Consider the following 21,916-nt stretch of genomic DNA (forward strand, 5'->3'; position numbering starts at 1 on the left):
TGTTGATCCTAAGAAGCTCAGCTGAAGACAGAAAATGGTTATATTTTCTGTATAGAAGACTCAACTTTTTTTGCACCATTTTCTGGGACGGACTTGGCCTTTTGCTGTGGTCTTCTATGGTTCAGGATGATGAAAGAAATTCTCATCCTTTAGCTAACAATAGTATCCCTTCCTCTTCTCTGAACTTATGGAAATCAGGGGGACAGAGGCAGCGGTGTGCTATATTGCTTCTCCTAGTTGCACTAGATAATCACTGATAAAACTGTCATTACCAATCCCCCCACGTCTCTCTGGCTTATCCACAGTGGGCACAGGGCTGCATTCCGGTGGGAAGGTTCACTACATACACAAAAGAGTCTGAAATAGTCTTTATTCATCACCTCTACCTAATTAGGTCACTGAAAGACGTGATCCGTTTCTCCGTCTTTCGGATTAAGGTAAAAGATTGCATTACAAGCCAAACAGGTACATCATCCAAAGTAAGGAACTATGTCCTCTGTCTTGAGTCAATAGTATTGACCGAAAAAACATACATGACTAGTGTTATATTCAGCCTTTTTACAGGTTACAAGAAAAGGCAGATTCCCTCTTTCCAGCCCTCATACAGAAAGTACTCATGGTCTGAAACGCCTTTGAGGCTACCTTGCCTATCATCCCTTTGGTTACGGAGCTCTAAAGTGCATTCCTGCTTTAAAAAACATTTACCTGGAACACAGGTATCTTCAATAAAATCTTGAATCAAGACTGCACTAAAGTAGGAAGGTCAGCATTTTTTATTTTCCTTAACTCTGACAGTAAGCATAATTAAGGATTAATGCATGGAGATTCACTAAAAATAGATTGTGGCACATGTGATGTATTCAGAAGACATTTTTCCATGCAGATCATAATACATCTTTTTTCCACATAACTCATTATTGTATTGGACTCTTGTTCCTCCAGAACAGAAATTGAGGCCAAGAAATTAGTAAAATCTGAACAGGATAAAAGACATAAAAATAAGTATCCAGATTTACCTATGGACATGATTTTACAAGCACTTGTGACTTGCAAGAGCAGTAAATATTACTGTTTCCTTAACATTGTACAAGCTTCCTAACTTGCTGCAATATAAAGGAAAGCGAGGATGAAGTGAAGATGTTTTGCCGGTATGCACTAGTATAAAATGCTTGCTTTACTAGATATACTGATTTTTAGTTATCAGATCTTCATAAGAAAGGTAGATTTTTCAGATTTTCTTTTTAAATAAACACGTATATGTGTATGTATGTACAACTAATCTGCCTGTTTTAAGTTTAGACACCTTTCTATAGCAAAGTGATTTTCTAACAAGGAACAAATACTGACATAAAAGGATGGTGATACAATTCAGCACACCCATTCTTACACTTTTCTCAGCATTGAATACATACACGAAAATAGAAATGCATAAAACTGCGTGTATAATATGGAAGATTTAAAAATACAAACAATGATATTTTCAGAATGACTATAAGCAGTAATTTCCTGCTTAGTAACAAAGTTTAACTCATAATTGAATACTAACATCTTACCTGTTTTGTATTAAAGCAATGACTTGAGAATATGTCTTTCCAATAACACTTTCTCCATTGACTTTTACAATTCTGTCACCTGTAAAGGGAAAAGTTACACCTTATTCAACTTGTCTAGATGGGGTTTTTTTGCTCATTTTTCTTTTATAAGTATGTATCTCATAATAATCAGGATAACCAATTTATTAAAATCAAGATTATTCTTTTAACAAAAAAAAAGAATGTAAAAGGTGCACAATACGATTACATGTAAACATATAAAGAATGCCAAGTTCCTAAACTCTTCCCAAAATGCGGTATCTCATTTTACGCTTCCAAATTAATCATCTAAAAACTCATAGAAAGAAAACCACAAGCAGGCATAAGCTATATCAGAGTATCCTGTCTTCAAAATAATGCTTTTGATGCATGGTACCACATACTGAAAACTCACCCTAATTCTTCTTAAGTGAATTACAGGTAAATACTTCATTACAGCACTTAATCACAAAACAAAGCCAAACATTAACTCAGGACACTGCCAGGTGTATCTGTATACTTTTCCTTTAATATCAGGAAATACTGCAGTTTACTGCTTCTTTCCCCTTTGATAAATAAAAGACAATTTGGAAGGTGCTCCAATTTCTTCCTTCCTCAGGATAATTTAAGTTGTTTCTGAGTCATTATTTGCTCTTCAAGATTCAAAATAACAATGCATCCTGGGCAGTGTAAGTGGCTACTTCTTGTCCATTTAGATCAATCTTTAGACCTGATATCACTTTTATCAGATTTCTCCAAATAGTTTGTTGCATCTTCCCCATTCATAACTTCATACATTCTTGGCATAAATAAGTGGCAAATACATCAATGAGGAGACACGAAGATCTTTGTGCTATGAGCTATTTCAGCTTTGGATGAAAAACCCATCCCATTCCTCCACCAGAAATGGCATTTATGTTATCACTAATCAGAAAAATCAAAAAACCCCTTGAATTTACTAATGAATAGAAAACGAACTAAAAGATTATAGCTCTAGGGAGCTCTGGAAGGCTGTTGGAAAAAGAACTGAAAGAAAGGACCCATACAAAGTGAACCAAAGGGAATGTTTTTTTTCAATGTAGCGTTAGAGATTGAAAGCCTTTTGTGCATTTTTGGTGTGATCATGTCAAAGATGAAGAAAAAGCAGTTCATTCTAAAGGCTCAGTCTGATTCAGTGGCAATAATGCTCTAAATGCAAGGACTATGGAGGTACTCTATTAGACTCCAGAGAGTTTCAGACCTACCCTCCCAAATGGGTCTGATGGCTGTTTTTAATTTGGTCTACACATATGATGTAATATAACGCAACCAAATTGCTGCAGTATTTGCAACTTTATAGAAGTTTATCTATTTCCTTTCATCAGCTGGTTACCATCCTTCTCATGAAAGAACTCTCTGTTTCATCTCTTGCTTTCTAAGGTGTTAAAGAAAGATTGATGGCAACCTTTAACGATTGCTAGCAATCTACATGACTGACAGGCATCTGAGACTGACAACAATCCTCACCCCAGTGTTGTACATAAACCCTATGTAATTAGGCTTAGAAGCTGGACTTCTATGAAAAAGTTAATTTTGAAATGCTCAATATCAAGCCAAAAGAAATCCTTTCAAAAAGTACGTTTGTATGGAAAAATCCTATGATTTACGCCAAAAAATATTCTCATTTGCAAGCTCTAAATTCAGTCCTGCTAGGTCATATGGCAAGACTTCCTCTGAATGTATCTGATCCTTCTCTAGAACTTAAAACTGTTTTTTCTCCCTGTACTGTTTTAGAACTCACCCGTGGATTTGGATCTTTACTCACTATTCCCATTGAGAAAACTTAACTAGGAACATCCTTAAAGTAGTTCATATTATCTTACTCATTCYTGTGCAGTTTTTATTTTTCAAAGAAAAAGACTAGGTTAAACAAAGCAGTGAAACAAGTCTACTTGAAGCATGCATCCAATGAACCAGAACCTGAAGCTGCCAGAACATTCAGGTGGGACACATTACAGAACTGGTTACATGAAAGAAGTGGTTGTAGGCAATGCTGCAAAATATAACTTTGCTCAGGTTCAGGCATATAGAAAGAGAAGGCCAGTGCTTGGGGTGGAAGAAAGGGCATAGAAGCATGAAGGCTTCTTCCTCATAGCTCTCAGGTGGCCCACTAAATACCTTTAATCAAACTAAAAACACTTAACCATCACCCACACACTTAAACCATYTCCCTTTCCGTACATGTTTTAGTCCTTTATATCCTTTGCATATATGTAAATCAGAGCACGAATATCAAGACTTGAGAAATGTGGGTTTGTTTTGGCTGTGCACGTTTCGATGTTTCTAAAACATTTTTGGAGCTCACAGATACATTCTTTTTAATGAAATACCTCAAACATTAAATATGGGGAATATGATCTAACTCTAAATCAGCTAAATTTACAAGAGTATTCAAAGATACTCGAAATGAATTATCTTACAATTAAAATATTGTACCCTCTTCCTCAAGTTTACAGGAGTATTGCAAGCTTTCTGGTGATTAACACACAGGCAAGYTCCTGAAACACTTAGTTTGATTCTGCATAATCAAGTTTGGGTCAAGACTGTCAGTGCTACAAGGTAAAGGGCCCTGCAGCAGTGAAATAAGAACCGACAAACACAAACATAACTAATAAACACACATAACAAACAAAACCCAACATAGCTAATCTAAATTCATATTAGATTTTCAAGTAATTTCTTTCCACTAGCATGACTATAAAACAAACCCAAGCTGGATTAAAAAAAAAAAAAGGAAAAAAAAAAGTACAACTGAATCTACAAACAAGAAATGTATACAGTGTCTGTATCAGAAGTTAAGCAATCTACCTCATCAATCATTCCCTGAGTGGTTTATAATGCAATTTCAAGATAGAAATATAGTAATATATCTCAATCTGAAGTTTTAACAAGAAATACGAACATGGCCTAATTAGATATAATGACTATCAGCAGTGTTTTTAAAAAGAACATATCCTGGTAATTTAAAATCTATTTTCCCATTTATTATTTGTTCTTGATTCTAGGCTCCTAAAACCTTTTTTATCCCTAAAAATAAAATATTGTCTGCAGATTTCATCTCTTTTAATTTGGCAAACATTGAACAGGGTAGAAATTAACACGGCTGCTTTGTACAGCTTCAGCATATGCTGTACTTCATCAGTCCAAAACATTTCTTTATATACTAGCATTAAAATAATGCTGAAAGTAAGCCTTCTCTGAGAAATTACATAAGGAGGAGTTAAAGGAAAAAGAGAGAGAGAGAGAGAGAGAGAGACACCAACCGGGAGAGAGACAGACAGTATGTCACACAGCTGTGACCTAGTATTGTTTCTAAATTGCTGATCGCATTGGTCTTCATATTTCTTTGGGAAGAAACATGCAAAAGTTATTCTACACCAGGCAAATGCATGTACGCAAGTTTTTTCAAAAGAAAATATCAACATTCCATTACTGACACAAATACAACCCCCTCATGTAAGTTTTACCATATTTTTAAGATAGAAATCCACATTTGTAATGGTATCTACCTACGTAACTTACTGCTTTATTACTTGTAAAACTACCCCTCCTAGCACAGCTTTCTCTTCAGCACTTAAGTAGAAGTGTCACGAAGTACATGGCACTTCACAAAAAACAAGCTTTCTGCTCCAAGAATGATAGATTAAATCAGATAACCAAACAAAATTTGACTAGAAGAGACAAAGCTGGATTGGTCATATTTAATTTAAAGGAGGTAGAATATGGAGGGACAAAAAACCTGAATGTTGTGGGGTTATCAATTTGTCCACGAAGCACATGAAATAGGAACTTACCAGTGTCATGTTCATCTCTTTTCTCTTTTTCCTCACATATTTTATTGCATTTTTTTTACTCCTTTTTTTTTTTCTCTTAAGAAAGGCACTAAGATTTTTATATATGTGTAATATATAGTACCTCCTGAGGGAATCCAATCGTAGGTGGCACTTTTGGGATGAAAACCACAGAATGACAATTCAAAAAGAAGGGTTTCAGACTTTTGAAGGAAAGATGAAGGTTTAGTGGAAGACACATAATTATATGCAAGTTTAAATTGTATGTGTCTTAGCATGTGACTTTACATTATGTAAGTCAGTATTATAGAAGAACAGTACCTGTGCACAGTCCAGCTTCAAAAGCAGGTCCACCCTCTTTAACTTGTTTAACAAATATGGTATCCACTGGCTCCAGTCTATTTCTTTGTTTTCCTGAGGAAGAAAGGACACTTAATTATACTGCATTACAATGTTTTTATTTTAAAGAGCTCTTCTGAAGCGTAAGCCTGCCATATTCATTGTTGCATTAAATACCAAAGTCCAATTTGGGGAGGAAGGAGAGGAGAGGCAAGTAGTCCTAGAGATGGCATTTCCTTTCACTATACTAAAGATCTTTTAGGTGCCTGAAAAAGAAAAATCAAACTTAAACTTTTAACTATGTCATAATAAATGATACTTTTCAGTTTAATTTTATCATCTCATTGCTATTTCATCCTCATACAATACATACAYATACAATTAAAATTACTCCTTTCTTTTCCAGACACCTATCTAGGATGAGATATAAAACCAGACAAACTGAAGAAGAATCAGTAGTGTAAACTGAAAAATAAAATTTTACAAGCTTTCTCTAGATGGGGTAGTCTTTATTAGGTTCCTCATGCAATCATAACTAAAACTGGCACTGCTGATAAAACCAACACGCTTTGAAACTACAGTATTAGGTTCTAATCACTTCTTTACTGACTAATCTTCAATTTAGACACAAATGGAGGTGCTTTTGAAAACATTTAAGCTACAGCTCAAGTATTCCATTGGGTTATGTTTACTAAGTCACGTTGTCTTCTTCAATTACTTATGGAATATAAATAAGGTGTGCTCCACCCCATATGCCTCTTTTTGTTTGATTTCCATATGAGAAAAGCTCCTTATTTTTAGAATTTTAATAAACTGTAGCAAACCAGGCTCCCCTCTGAATTTATTTCACATTTTTCAAATCCAGTTTTTAGCCTAATGCCTTCATTTTGCAGACTGCTCAGTGTCTGCCATCTTACCAAAACATAGTTAAACAAAATGGTTTACTCTAAATGACCCGCTCAAAATAACTCTAGATTGGTACAGAATAATCAGAAAGTTGATTTGTTAGAATCAGGTAGCTATTATATACAACATAACTGAATTATAAATCAGAAAAATCCAGATGGCTGCTCAGTCCCCAAATACTTTAAAATTTGATTTGCAGGGCACAGCTACAAGATATACAAAATGTTCTTTGTGAAGCAAAACTCGTATCTGTCATTTTTAATCTCCTGATTTTAATAGACACTGAACACTTGATAGGTCTTATCTTTTAAGAGGCAGCAATGTTTCAGCAAGTTTAGATGAGCTCAAAGAATAATTTACTCAGATGCCATGGACAAAAGGTTGCTCACCTACTTATAAGGGTGAACAGTTAAAATGTGACCATTCATAGTACTGCCTAACATCATTCCCAGGGTTGCCACTTAATTCTCTTACTGAAAAGACACCTAATCCCCCAAATGAGAAGCAAATGAAAATCATGGAGCTCCCAGTATGCACTGGCACATTTAATTTACAACACTTAAAACAATATCTGTAACCCCACATCAGGCCCTATCTCAACTTTCTTTAGAAAACGTCAGTTAAAGAGGATTAATGGCCTACAGCAATTTGTGTAACACTCCAAAGCTTTTTCCATACCTGAATACACAAAGCAAGAGGTCAAGCAGACAGATTACTCCCATCTGATACCAAACACAGCATACCTATACTGCAGTTACCACTTCTCTCAATCAGAGAAGAAAAATCGCACTAATTTCCAGAGACCAGAGACCGAAGGCTTCCCTGAACTCCTGATTTCTGATCAACATGTCAGCAATGTCCTGGCAGCTGCACAAGGAGCTTCCTCAACCCCACCTGCAACCACTTCAGCTTTGCACTGCTCTTTGGTGGACTAAGTCCCAAAGTTGATTGCACATTAAACCTGGTTCTTTGTCACTCATCCTTCTTTCTACAAAGGTGAAACACCACCCTACAGTTTAAGATCAAATTAAGGGCACAAAAGGAAGAAGAAAGCTTTATCATCTTGTTTACATTTGCAGGTTTATTTTACACCTCTGTAATATCCCATATACAAGTAAAGACAAGAAGAAATATTGGGATTCCCAAGCTTTGGTAGAGGAATGCATATTCTTCATTTCTCCTTGGTCTTTTACTACTTGGATACAACCCAAAACTTCTTTCAGTAAGCATATAAATGAGCTTTCTAGAATGTGCAGCCTCAAAGTATATGTTTATATTTTAAGTTTGAAACTCAAGCATAGCTAAACAATATTTTCTTTCTGACAGTAGCAGCTAATGATACTCTCTTCAGACCAGCTGAGGGAGCATAAATATTGCAGACGTGCAGTTGATCATTACTGAAATATGTTCTAGGTAAAATGGGCAATCTAATAACTTATTTCATTTCTCAAGATTTAACAATTATTACACATCATTTTAATAAATTGTAAACAAAGGAATAGATTTTAGAAGAAAATGTTATAGCTGTAACAACATTTGAGTATGACAGTTATTTTCTTCATATTGTCACACATGAAGGTCAGGTCACAAATTACACAAGAGCAGAGCAAGCAAAAACCTGAAATACTAAACAAGGCAGCTTGCTTGTCACTGTTACTGAAGCCCAATTAAAATATTTGGAAATTGTTGGTTAAAGTTACTCTTGCTGAAGTCATGACAAATTGTTGTCTGGCAAGAATTAAGCTAGGAGATGGAAATCATGTGTAATGGAACAATAATAAAGCCAGCCATACATTTTACATAGCACTAATAAACAACACACAGCTAAGCTGTAGAAGAGACTACACGGTAAGTATTACTTACTAAGTGCACACTATTTTTACAGTGTGTCTGCATTCACTTAATCATCTTTCTTCATAATAGTGCTTTTTGTTTAGGGAGCAATATCTAATAAGCAATTGGAAAGAATTAGTACTTCTGTCACATAAATCTGTTATATAGAACAACTATCTGTGGCTTAGATCTAAATATTTGGCTATTAGTGAGAAAAGCTTAAAGCAGTTCAGTTACAAATAAACATTTAAATAAATTTCACAAATGACAATAAAAGATTTTTTATTTTCACTTATTCTATGCTACTCATTCTAGAATGATTTTTAAGAGAGATGCATTTTAGCATAGCTCTTCACTCAGATCATGTAAGGAGCTTGACACACTCGCTACATACTCATTCACCCTCTCTCAGAGCTTACACTTATTGTGCTGTCCGCTAAATGCGGTCACAGCACTGTCACTAGCACCCAACTCCTCTGGGCACATAAATGCCTGGAGTAAAACAGTGCTTTAAAACACAGAGAGATAGCCTTGAGTTTTGGAGTAATGCTTGGATGCTGGTGACATCTGAACCAGTAATATAGTGCAACCTACTGTAGCCTAATATAAACTCATCATTTACCCTCCTGAACTGGGTTAATAAAACTACCATTAACATGAATAAAAATAGTTCAGGCTACCAATGGGGGAAAGATAAGGCTTCACTGCATTCACTTCAATACGGCCTCGTTTGGACGTGCACCTATCCTGCCTTTCACTGGTTTACTTCAGTCATGCAGCAGATGAGACTAGTCTACTACAGCGGCTTGCTGCGTCAGTGACAAGCATTGCGTTGCAGACGACTGCCGAATAGGATAATTTCCCCCAAACTTTCAATTGCAAGTGAAGAGCAGGCCATCATACACGTGAAGAGGAAAAGGCAAAAAGGCAAGGTGATGGGAGCACACTCACACAAGCCAGGAAGCAGTTCAGACATACAGCACAGCTTCCAGGAAAAAGCATTTCATATATATTTAATTTCTCCAGAAGCATAGCTGTAACAGAGGCGTAGTCTCACAGAAGAGTAATAAAAAATAGAAGCATATAAAGTCGTTACGTACACGTTAAATCACCAGAAACTGAAAAACAGTCCATAAAAACAAAATTGTCCCTAATCAGTCTTGTATGCACATGAAAGTCTCCAACCTGAGTAAACAGCCACCAGTCAGAGCAAGTTAAACCTTACATTAATGTTGAAGCAGTAACGGAGCTTTGCTAACAGAGCAGCTTAGATACCCCCTGCAGTGCAACCACTCCCTCAAACGATGATACTGCAATGAAGATGTGACCTTAGAGAAGGCAAATCAGTGTCTAAACTTCTACTTCAGGGAATCAGTATCACCAGAAATAAGGTAATGAAAATGAACCACCAAGTATTTAGAAGGCTTCAGGCAAAAATTCATTGGCTTAAACAAGGATAGTATGGAATCAGCAGTCCTTAAAATGAGGTCAGTAGTCTAAACAACTAAGTTAAGAAAATGGTCTGAAGCAGCTAAAACAACATCTTCAATCAAATGTGAGACAAATAAAGAAAAGCAGTTTATTGCAACAAGCAGGTTTTTCCTAGCCAACATAAGTTTTTCTTCATAATTATATGCAAATCTTGTAATTAGCCAGCAATTTTCAACCCAATAATACTAATTGCTACCTTCAATAACCAGCAAGATCAAAGTAGAAAAGAGTAGTGTATCTTGCTTCAACTGTTCTTCAGATGAAYGTCAAATAAAATTAAGGATTTCTTCATAATACAAACACTTGTCATCATTTATGATCTAACCTTTATACTATCTGGATGTACTAGCTGAAACCCTGTGAGTAAACACCACCTTTAGAGCCTGACAACGGAAAATAAGTTTCACTTTGTAAAGTTCAAAGGAAGCTTTCCTGACAAATTTCAGAGATGCCAGAAGCGAGACAGAGGAGCAACATTGCATATGTTGGGCTATCACAGCTATCTTTGCAAAATAATAAAATTCTAATACAGTCATTTCTCCCCAGTGAAGGGGAATATTCCAAAAAAAGACTATTTGGAAACAGAATAGTGGAATTAAATGTTGCCAGCATTTATGATTTATTTACACGCTGGGGKGGAAGGGAGGGAGGGGAGGGAGGGTCTTGCACAGCAAAACCTCTCCTACTTCCCCAAAACCGGACACTGAAATTTTCATTTACGAAGCAAAAAAGACTGATTTTATCCAGATGCCGATTCTGGCATTGTTCCCTAAAATGTTAGTTTGGAATACTGCTGCTACAAGTGACATACCAAGTATTGTATAAAGTGTTGTAACCTTGAATTTGTATTTTAAGCTACTCTTTGCAGACCAATGTTATTATATTGTACTATGATTTATTTGCAAAAGAAAATGACATGGCAGAAGTAATATTATCAAACCTAGCAGCACACCATAAGATAGTGAGAATCACATCACTTTTATGTAGTCATTAACCTTCTGATATAAAACTCAGCCAGATAAAAACTGAGTCCTAAAGACTACACAAACAGCATGTCTCTGACAAAGAACTTTTTTTTTTTGCTTCAAAATGTAAAAGTTATGACTTACTTGTATCTCTTCCTTTCTTTCTGACCTGCAGAGCACAAGTCTACAAGGGTTCAGGATCACAGTAAAATATGTACTTTCTTATAAAGTCTCTCCCAAGAATCTACTTTTTAAAAACATGCTCTTTCTCCTCTTCCTAGAGGAACAAAATCCTTTGCTCAGTGATTCTCAACAGTGCTTAGAAATCCTAATAACACAAGAACTGAGTAATTGCTACAGAGTTTTGTTAACATTATACAGAATCTTTTTTGAAATGAAAATTTAAAAAAGAGTGGAGGAAAAAAGGAAAAGAAAAAGCCTCAAATATCTACTTAAAGAACAGAACAGCTGAAAGCCACAGTCCTGAGTATTACTCCTGCCCCTTTGCTCATCAGGTAGCAAGGGAGACTTTCATTTACATATTGTACAACCACTGGCCCCGTGGAACAGCTCAATGGTTAAATTAAGAAAGGCTTTTAGGTCTTTCTTTGACTCAATATTCCTCTGAGCATGCAGACCTGCAAAGTCATTTTTGGATATTCAAGGCATTTGCACTCCATATGGCTCACCAACGCAGAACAGCACTGATTCCTGGGAAGCCTGTCAGGCAAAGGAAGGAGAAATACTTACAGCTACAGTGGGATAAATGTTTCTAAATGATCACAGAATTGATATTTGTGATATTAATATTGAAGAAAAGGCTCAGTTAGTACATAACTGAAATGTAACAACAATCTGCCTCACTACATGTAAGTGACATTTCTAGACTGTATTTTGAGAAATCAGTTGTGGTTTGTAAAGTAAAATCACAGGATATATTTAAAAGGAAAACTGACCTTGTACACAAATCTGTGCCTTTTTTTTTTTTTTTTTTTTTTTTTGAGTACCAAATGACAAAACACTTTGCAAGGTTCCTGTATGATAAGAACTGCTACACTGGTTTCCATAAAAATGTCATTTCATCAACACAGGAAAATAAATTATCTACTTGCCTATTTGTAAAGTCAGCAAAGTACCAACTACATGCTACCGCTACTATATTCAAGAACCTTCATCTTAATGGAAGAATTCAAGCAATGTGATTTGGGGAATGGAGGAAGAAGAAGGGAAAGAAAGCTATTTCCTTTTTCAGAAAGATGCATTCTTTCTAATCCATGGAATTCAACCTAGCTGGATTGAAACCTGTCTGCATATTCAATTCAAAACAAATGGCAATATTCTTATTTCCACTTTCATCAAGAGGTGGTTAATAGATTGGAAAATGGTAGAATTATTATAGAGCTGTGTTCCCCAGAAATATTCTCTTTTTCTATCTAACCCAAATTTTGTCTGGAAGAATATACGGACTCCAAACAGAAGTAATGGTAATCTTACAAATCAGAATGAGATATATTGCTGCTAGATGGACCATCAAATCTCAATACAAAAAAGTAGCACTCTCAGTAATTTAATCAGCCACAATCAAACAAACAAACAACAATAACAAAAAACAAACAAATAGAAAAAGCTTTAGCCGTTAAGATATTTGCTTTGAATACAGATTTGCATATCTAACTACTAGGTTTAATAAGACAAAAATTTGCTAATCATTTCCCAAGCTACTCACAAAGATGTTGTTGAAAGTACAGTATAACTTAGGTTTATTAACAAAGGTTTAATTTAATTAAACATAAATCAAGAAATTGTTGGGATTATGTTTAACTGAGAGAGTCAAACTAAAGACAGTTTTAGATTTTATAATCTGCAAACTGAATTTCACACATAGTGAGCATTACTCCACTAGCAATCCATTACAGAAAAGGATGCCCAAAGGCCTCACCCTTGCCCCAACAGAGCTTATTTTACCCATTATCAAGCATGAAGCAACACACCAAAAAACACTAAGTAAAAAACAGTGCCAAGGATGAGTCTCTAAAAGAGGATGGTAGCAAGTAAAATAGTGCTGTTAGGTCACTCAGCATAGAAACACCTTGCATTCAATCCTGTGATACAGCAAAAGTACATTCTCTTATTACTTAAAACACCTCTGTAATTGTGATTGGCATATCTTCTCTTCCTTATTTATCTTTTAAACTATTTGATTAATAGACCCTCACCTCCACCTTCATGGGGAGCAGTGAAAAGGAGAGAGGAGAGAGAATCAGTAATCCGGCATTTTTATGAAAACTAGGTGACACTGAATTTCAACTTAAATACAAAAAAGTGTATTTCCCCATTGCATTATTTGGAAATATTAGCTTATGAAATTTTTTTTCAATTCTCTCAAAGCTAAAATGAAAACTTTCCAAGTTTCAAATTTAACTGATGATTGAACAGTCCACAGTATTTACTTCAGGTCTTAGACAAGCCTAAAACTTCTTTTCACAAAGCCACTCAATTTACTTCTGTTGCAGTGAACTCACAGACTCCCCCCTAAATCCATGGAAACCCCTTGTGCAGCTCTTAGCAGCAATTTTATTAAAAGTCAGAGATGATTTGAACCCAAGAGTAGTCACTGAGATGTGACAAGTTGGAAGGCCACTCTGCTAGATATTCTGGGCATACTTTCAGAGAACAAGAGAAATTATTAGGCTCTGATATTGAAGGAAAAAATAATCTAGCCCCATTTTAGCATTCTCAACTTTTACAGGCTAACTAATGAGAAAGTTGAATTAAAATTTCACAAAAAAGGACAATTTTCTATGGCACTATCCTAAAGCATTAGTGTTATCTACCTCTTTTCTCTTAGTCCTATTCCATTATCGTATATCTGAGAATACATCATCCCAGCAATCTGTAACCTTTCTAAATATTTGCTTTCATAATCATTCTCTTGTCCCTTATCTACCTTGTTCCCATCTTCACAGGCACAATTAGTTTACTTCATAACAGACAGAGCTTTGATAGCTGATGATGTTAGAAAACATGGAATTAAATTAAATCTTGGGAGAACACAAACTGCATTACACAAATCAGTCTGTGTTTGCAAAATAAAGCATTAAAACCACATGAAGCCTATATAAAGAGCAGTAAGGAATAAAAGCCTTTCCCACATTTTTTCCATGCTTCCCCCAGATGTTCTACAATGTCAAACCAGACTTGCACAGAGCTGAATCAGCTAATAGATCTGAATTTTTAGCTTAGATAAATTAGAGATAAAAACTTAAATTCATAGTTAGGCATGTAAAAAAAAAAAAAGTTTGCTGATCAGAATTTAAAAATCTAGAGATCTCAGTGAAAATGTTTGGAGTCTTGTTAGGAAGCGCATACTGATTACAGTATCTACAGACAAGAAGACTAAGCAATAAACCTAATTCAGCTTTCATATCTATGGGAAGATAAGAAGCTGCTAGATGCATAGATACTTCTACACAGAAACAGGAAATGAAGTCAGAAAAGTGAGAACCTCATATTAAAAAGTATGACACTACACTATAATGATACTAGATTTCCACATTTTGATTTATGTATCAAACATAATATAGATTAGTCCTCATATGAAAGATGAAACTACTTTCAGAGACTATTATTGGATGCTTATCATTGTTGATTTAATCATGATCCACAAGCCAAACATTTCTGAAGGAAACATTATTTTAAAGCAACATGAAAGAAATGACCAATCCATCTACATACTAACCTTATATTTTAACAACTACAGCTTCAAAGTGTCTTCATAAAAGACATCGCATTCATCATGTCAAATGCACAATGAAACGGCTCTAAGGAAGATGACTTTCTCCTTCACCATTTACACCCTGTCCCATCATCCAAGCCATTAATGAGGATGTTAAACAGTATTGGCCTCAGCATTGACCCCTGGGGTACTCCACTGGTGACTGGCCTCCAGCTGGACTTCTTGCCACTGGTCACAACCTCTAAGCCTGGCAGTGCAGATGCTTTTCAACCCACCTCACTGTCCACTTGTCCATCCCATGCTTTGTCAGTGTGTCAAGTTATGGGATGTTATGGGAGAGAGACAACATTGAAAGCCTTCCTGAAGTCAAGGCCAACAACGTCCACGGCTCTCTCCCCATCCACCAAGCCACTCATCTCCTCTCAGAAGGCTAGGGGGTTGGTCAGCCATGATTTCCCCTCATGAATCCATGCTGACTACTCTCCATCAGCTTCTTGTCCTTCAGGTGTTTGGAAATGGTTTCCATGGTTATCTGCTCCATCGCCTCCCCAGGGACTGAGGTGAGGCTGACCTGCCTGTAGTTCCCCAGATTCTCCTTCCTGCCCTTCCTGAAGATAGCAGTGACGTTTACTTTCTCCTAGTCCTTAGGAACCTTCCCCAGTTGCCATGACCTTTCAAAGGTTATTGAGAGTGGCCTCACAGTAACGTTGGCCAACTCCCTCAGCACTCATGGGTRCATCCCATCAGGTCCCATGCCCTTGTTTATGTCCCGTTTGTTTAGTATTCCCTAACCTGATTCTCCTCTGCCGAGAGCAAGTCTTCCTTGCTCTCAGGGACCTGGAATTCCAGAGGGTAAGAACTACCAGTAAAGACCAAAGTGAAAAAGGCATTGAGTACCTGAGCCTTTTCCATGTCCTTTTTCACCAGGTCCCCTGCCCTATCCCGCAGCAGGCCTGCCTATTCCCTACTCTTCCTTTTGCTGCTTTTGACATCTCTTGCCAGATTCAACTCTAGGTAGGCTTTGGCTTCCCTAACCCCAACCCTACACACTCGGACAGCGTCTCTGAACTCCTCTTAGGTCACCTGTCCCTCCTTCACCTTCTGCACGCTTCCTTTTTACGTTTGAGTTTTGTCAGGTGCTCCCTGTTCATCCATGCAGGCCTCCTGCCACCTTTGCTGCCCTTTCTGCTCGTTGGGATGGACCATTCATGAGCTTGGAGGAGGTGATTCTTGAAAATCGACCCGCTCTCCTCGACCCCTCTTCTCTCCAGGACCGTCTCCAGGAGGATTCCTCCAAGCCGATCTCTGAACAGTCCTGCTCCCCTGAAGTCCAGGGCTGTGATCCTGCTTTTTGCCTTGTTCCCTTCTCTCAGGATCCTGAGTTCCACCATCTCATGGCCACTGCAGCCAAAGCTGCCCTTGACCTTCACAGCCCTGACCAGTTCTTCTTTGTTTCTAAGTATCAGGTCAAGCAGTGCATCTCCCCTTGTCGGCTCCTTAATCACATCTGTCAGGAAGTTTTTAATCAACGCATTCCAGAAACCTCCTGGATTGCCTGTGCCTTGCTGTGTTGCCCTCCCAGCAGATACGGGGGTGGATAACATCCCCCATGAGGACCAGGCCCTGTGAACATGAGGCTTCCACCCATCATGTGGAGAAGGCTTCATCTTCCACTTCTTCCTGATCAAGTGGTCTATTGCAGACACCTACTGCAACATCACCAGCATTGGTCAGCCCTGTAATCCTGATCCGCAAGCTCTCAGCTGGCTCCTCACGCATCCCCAGGCAGAGCTCCACGCGTTCCCACTGCTTCCTCACATAAAGGGCAATTCCCCCTCCTCGCCTTCCCAGCCTGTCCTTCCTAAAGAGCCTGTGTCCATCCGTGGCAGCACTTCAGTTGTGTGAGCTGTCCCACCACATCTGTGTGATCCCCATGAGATCATAGCCCTGCAACTGCACACAGATCTCGAATTCCTCCTCTCTGATTCCCACATGGTGTGTACAGACGCTTCAGAGGAGCACCCAGTCGTGCCAATTTCCTGGAAGATGCATGAGAGCTCTCCCCATGATGCTGTCCTGAAGAAACTCCCTTATTTATGGGCATGAACTCGAGGTGGTTCCCTTCTGTCCTTTATTATTGACCATAAGGTCTCTCTTGACCACACCACCTTGAACCCTTTGCTCGCCAACCTGATTCACCACTTCCCTCACTTGATTGTTGGTCATCGTCTCCCTCCCCTGCCATTCCTAGTATAAATCTCTCCTGCTCTCCAGGACAATTTTGCAGTATCTTTTATTCTAAACTCCTTGGAAATTTACTGCCTATTGAAGACAAGATTACCCAAGAGCATGATCTAGATGTATAGTGAAAAAGTAGCACTAAAAGTCTATCTTGGAACATAAAATTAGATAGATATTTCATTCACTGTTAGAATACAGCAAACCTGGTACATGCTTTTATCTCATGCACTCTAGACTTGATTAGGTACTCAGGTCCTTTAAAAATAATTTTCAAGTGCTCTCAATAAAAGGCAATAGTAAAAGGGATGATATTCTCCTCCTACGCTGACCTGTTCAAATCTACAAACGCTGAACTTGACAAAAACTCTTAATTTTTAAAGATAAGTTTAACCTGTGAAAAAGGCAATTAAGAAAGTGCAAGCAAGTAGAAGATTTTCACTCAAAAATGATACCAAGAAAACTGTCAGTTTTGCACTGGCACACATTGCTTCATAAAAATGAAAAGCTCGAATCCCCTTAGTTTAGTCTTTGATAGAGGAAAGCACAAGTGAATTATTGTCTGCAGACTTCAAAAGAAAGTTAACAATTAAACCATATTAATGATAAATAAAACACAACTTCACACTGGAAAAAGTTTTCCAATTCAATTTGAAGAAAAATACATAATGTTTGCCACTAGACGGCTCCTCTGGATGACAGACAAAGCTTTATACCCTTTCCTAGTAATATGCTCTCCCTCAAGCTGTTGAAACAACTGAGGCATTAGCAATGGGAGACCCCTGCAGCTATCAGACAAATACATAGGCTTTTGCAATTCAGAAGGAACTCTGCCTAATTTTCCCATGTTAAGTACTTTAAGAATCCTTGTGATAATCCTTCACAGAACTTCTGGCACATCTGCTTTTACTAAATTAACATGATGTTTGTGAATATGAAAAACGAGATAAATGCTTTTCTTGATTTTCTCCTCACAAACTAACTATTCCCCTCATTTGGGAACAAGAACAACCTTCAGCAATGCAAATAGAAACAGCTTCATTTCCCCCCCTTCCCCCCCCCCCAAAGATCTCGCTTAATGTTGAGAAAAGTCTTACACTTTTTGTTCCATTTTGCTATTTTTAACATACGACATATGAAACTGATTACTTAATTTCTATTTACACCTATTCCTCCCACCTAATAGTCATTCCTTCTCTTTCCAAAAAGAGCACAAACCCAACTCTGTCCTGCTAATTAGAATATTTTTCTTTCCAGAGCATGTTTTGTGCCCTCTGATCTATATTTCAAGGCRCACAACATACTACATTACAAATAAGCAATAGCTATGATCCATAGTTTAAGTAGCTAACAAAAATTTYTAGAAAAGAATCCTGCTGCCACCTGCATAGTTCTCACATCGAGCCAAGCAGATGTTTGTTTACTGCTGTTCCTCTACTTAAAACTACACCTCAGATGAACACCTTAGATAAACAGACCCACATTTGCATCTCTAGTTAATCAGGCTTTTCCTACGACAAGGATACTTCTTCTCTAAAATACAAGCTATATTTTCCATGCTCGTTTTGCACAGAGGGATTGCCTCCCCTCCTGTCCTAAACCAATCTCCCTTTTCCGCCAGTCAAAAGGGAAAAACGAGGTAGCAAACTTGGAGGGGGAGGGAAAGGGGTGGTAATGAGGTGTATGAAGAGATTGAGTTTCACTCTCTTAACAAGCAAGTGAAGACTACTGAGTAAGACCGGGAAAATGAGATGCAGGAATTCATCTACTTCACCAAAAGACAAATAAGGAAATTTAGTTAAATCCTATTTCCAAGAATGCTTCAAATATATCATAGTTGCACAAAAGCCTGAAACAAACTTCTGAGGTGTTTTCTGCCTTTGAACTAAATGAGATTCTTAAAAAGTATGTTGAAACCAGGTACAGTTTCATGCTACAATATAAAGCAGATTCTAATGCACTAGTAAAACTAGCACTCACTCTAGGCAGTTTCTGAACAAAGGTATCTATACTCAGACAGACCTATCTTAAGAATTGCACTGGAAAAGTACAAAATGAAACACTGTATATTACATTCACTTACACTGGAATTAATCCTAAATCCTTTGCATATCTTACAGTTATCACAGAATGGGAAAATAGAAAGCGGGATTGGGCTTTCTACCCGAAAACCTAACTTCCTCACCTAAATCAACACATTTGTCACCCTTTAAGGGAACAAAGAGATATCAGAGAAAAAAGGAGCATGGAAGAGATAATAGCTAAATGCCAAAGAAGAATTTAAATTAAGCAGGACTGAGATGTGTCTCCAATTTTAAAAATTAAGCTAATTAGTTAATTTAAAAAAAGAGAGCAGACACAAGCAACATGCAAGGGAGAAAGCTATGAAAAAGGAGGTAAACTRGCAGACATAACCACAGAGTGATTTTTTTCCATCCCTCCTAAATCAAGTGCAAGATACAGTTTCATTCATACATCTTATTTGACATCCCTGAAACATGTTTTATGGATCTCTTTAATAGGTACATAAGAGTGACAAAGTACTGAAACTGATGCATTAAGTTAAATAAGTACCATTAAAATACTGAGGAAAGTATAACTAGGCTAACAGGGCTAAGATTTTTTTTTTTTTTTTTAAATGATCAGGATCAATACTAGCTATTTATATAGCCATGTGTTGCTTTTACTAGAACAAGTTGCAAYAGAAATCAAAATTCGTACTGGTTGCTCTTAGGTGCACTGACTGTCCAGTGCCTTTTTTAATATACAACTATATCTATTAGGCTTAAACCCTTCACAATACTTTGCACAGATGAACTGTAGGGCCTGTATGTGGATCAAATTCAGAGTGTGGAACTCTGGCGCTAAAATGGTAACACAGCTGGTTTCTTGCCGTCTTATCAGACATGTGACAAAGTGATATGTGGGGCATGGAAGTGATCCTACATGTTCTGTAGTAAACTTAGAAATCATACAAACACATACACAGAACAAGTGAACCTGAAACACGGATATTTTCTTTCTTTTGCTTCAATGCCATGAAACTCAAAGGAGCTTGATGGTCATACTTCGTAATTTTAACGTTTCATACTCTTACATAACTACTGAAGTGTATTACATAGCAGAAGATAAACAATAAACATATTAGACATGTGGAAGAAAAAACAAAACATACCTCCTCTATTTCCATTCTCTTCATCCTAAGGGAAAAAAAAAAAAAAAGCACATTAAGAATACACTCAATGAAAAAATGCACAGATACCTACAGGTTATGAAGGTTTCATGTGAATTTGTAAGAAATCTGCATTCTGATATTTCACCCCCTTACACAAATATTCAACATTACAGTATTAGGCTTTCACTCTGAAAATTGTAGCATAAGGCCTGTTGGCAAAAGAACAAACACAGTTCCATGAAACATCCCCACATAACCAACCTGAAAGGTATTATTTGAAAACAAAACAAAAATACAAAACACTGCCATGAAGTGTAAAACTGCAGTGTGTTACAAGTATGTTTCCATTCTGAAAGCCAGGAATAAAAAGTTATACTTTTATCATCTAAGGATTCAAAATTAAATAATTTTCTAAGAGCCGTAGAATATTTTGTAACTAAACTCTGAATATTCTTCCTGAAATTTGAAACATCAAGTTCGCTTTGCCTTCAGTACTTCTTCCTCAAGAAGAAAACCTACCCAAAGTACTTTTTAGTAACAACTTTGATGAAGATTCTCCTTCTGCTCACTGCACTATATGCAATCGTAACTACCACGTATCACTAACAGTCCTTNAAAAAAAAGACGTAACCAGAATGTACTGAGGGAGAAGGGCATACTTAAAAAATAGAAGGTGATTATTTATTTCACAGATACTTTCTTGTCAGTATTTAAATATGAATGAGGAGCTTTTGAAAGATCATGGCTAATCTCGTCTTCAAAATTTTACCATTTGGAAACTTCAATGGTTAAAATAAAGAAAAATATGCTCCCTTTGAACTATGACTTTATGGAGCACTGAAGTTTCACCCTAATACAGTTCCTTAGACTAATACATACTATTTGAAAAGTATTTCTAAGCATTCACTTCACCTCAAGTAATTTAAAGAGCCTCATCCTTAAGGAAGTGAGCAGCAGGGACATAAGAACACAAATAATCTTCACCTGTATATTCTTTCTCACTTTTAAATGGACTATATCCAATTTTCTGCGCCTTTTGCATTTAAAGACAAATCACTATCTTTTTCATATTTTCAAAGCAATTACACACTGATCTGAGTAAACTATTTGAGAGAGGCAGACTTGTAGGAAGAGAAGGGGTAAGACCTGACTATAAACACTATATTGAACAATGAGGATATTTGAGTAGGCTTTCCTCATTGCAAAGTATTCTATTTGTGACATACAGAAATTCAGTATAACCTACACCTCAAAACCTCACAATAGTATAGAAATTACCAGCATGTCTGCTGGAGTTGTAAAAAGACATTATACAAAAATAACTTTCTTAAAAAAAGATCGAGTTAACAGAGATCTCATACCTATTCTATTTCTAAAAAGCCCTGACAACTATCCTTATCACCCAAACATTGAGAACAGCAAATAGTATATCCTCGGGTTCAATAATCCTGATAAAAAAAAAAAAAGCGCTATACTAGCAGACAAATACTGCTGAAATTTATCATTATATCCCTTAAACCCCTGTACCAGTTCAGTTGGTTTTGAACTATGATCATCCAAAATAACAGCAGCAAAGAATTAGACAAGGTTAACATCTGCATGTCTCGAGTTTCCACCCAATCTATCAAGTGAAAAAATACCTTTAGGACTTTGAACATTTGAGTTCATATTCTGGAAACTTATGGGTAACACCTAGTTTGATGCTACCCCCCCAAAAAAACAAAAACAAAAAACATAAAAGTGAAATGAGTTAATGTAGAATTGTTACCATTTATGAAGTACTGCAAGAGTTTGTCACTGGGTACACAAAGCTCTATCATAAAACACAGCTG

General features: G+C 36.9%; 1 protein-coding gene across 2 annotated transcripts in view; it reads right to left on the bottom strand.

Moving 5' to 3' along the window:
• The window catches only part of ARHGAP21 (Rho GTPase activating protein 21), a 119,074-nt gene that overhangs the window by 49,730 nt on the left and 47,428 nt on the right, over nucleotides 1–21,916 (bottom strand). For both annotated transcript variants that reach the window (XM_026065774.1, XM_026065773.1), the window contains exons 4-6: nucleotides 20,085–20,109; nucleotides 5,723–5,815; nucleotides 1,554–1,632 (exon numbers count right to left, since the gene is read on the bottom strand). In XM_026065774.1, the coding sequence (XP_025921559.1) occupies nucleotides 1,554–1,632; nucleotides 5,723–5,815; nucleotides 20,085–20,109 (197 nt within the window). The remainder of the gene's footprint in view (nucleotides 1–1,553; nucleotides 1,633–5,722; nucleotides 5,816–20,084; nucleotides 20,110–21,916) is intronic.

This window comes from Apteryx rowi, unplaced genomic scaffold, assembly GCF_003343035.1.
Source record: "Apteryx rowi isolate R43461 unplaced genomic scaffold, aptRow1 scaffold_231, whole genome shotgun sequence".
Lineage (NCBI taxonomy): Eukaryota > Metazoa > Chordata > Aves > Apterygiformes > Apterygidae > Apteryx > Apteryx rowi.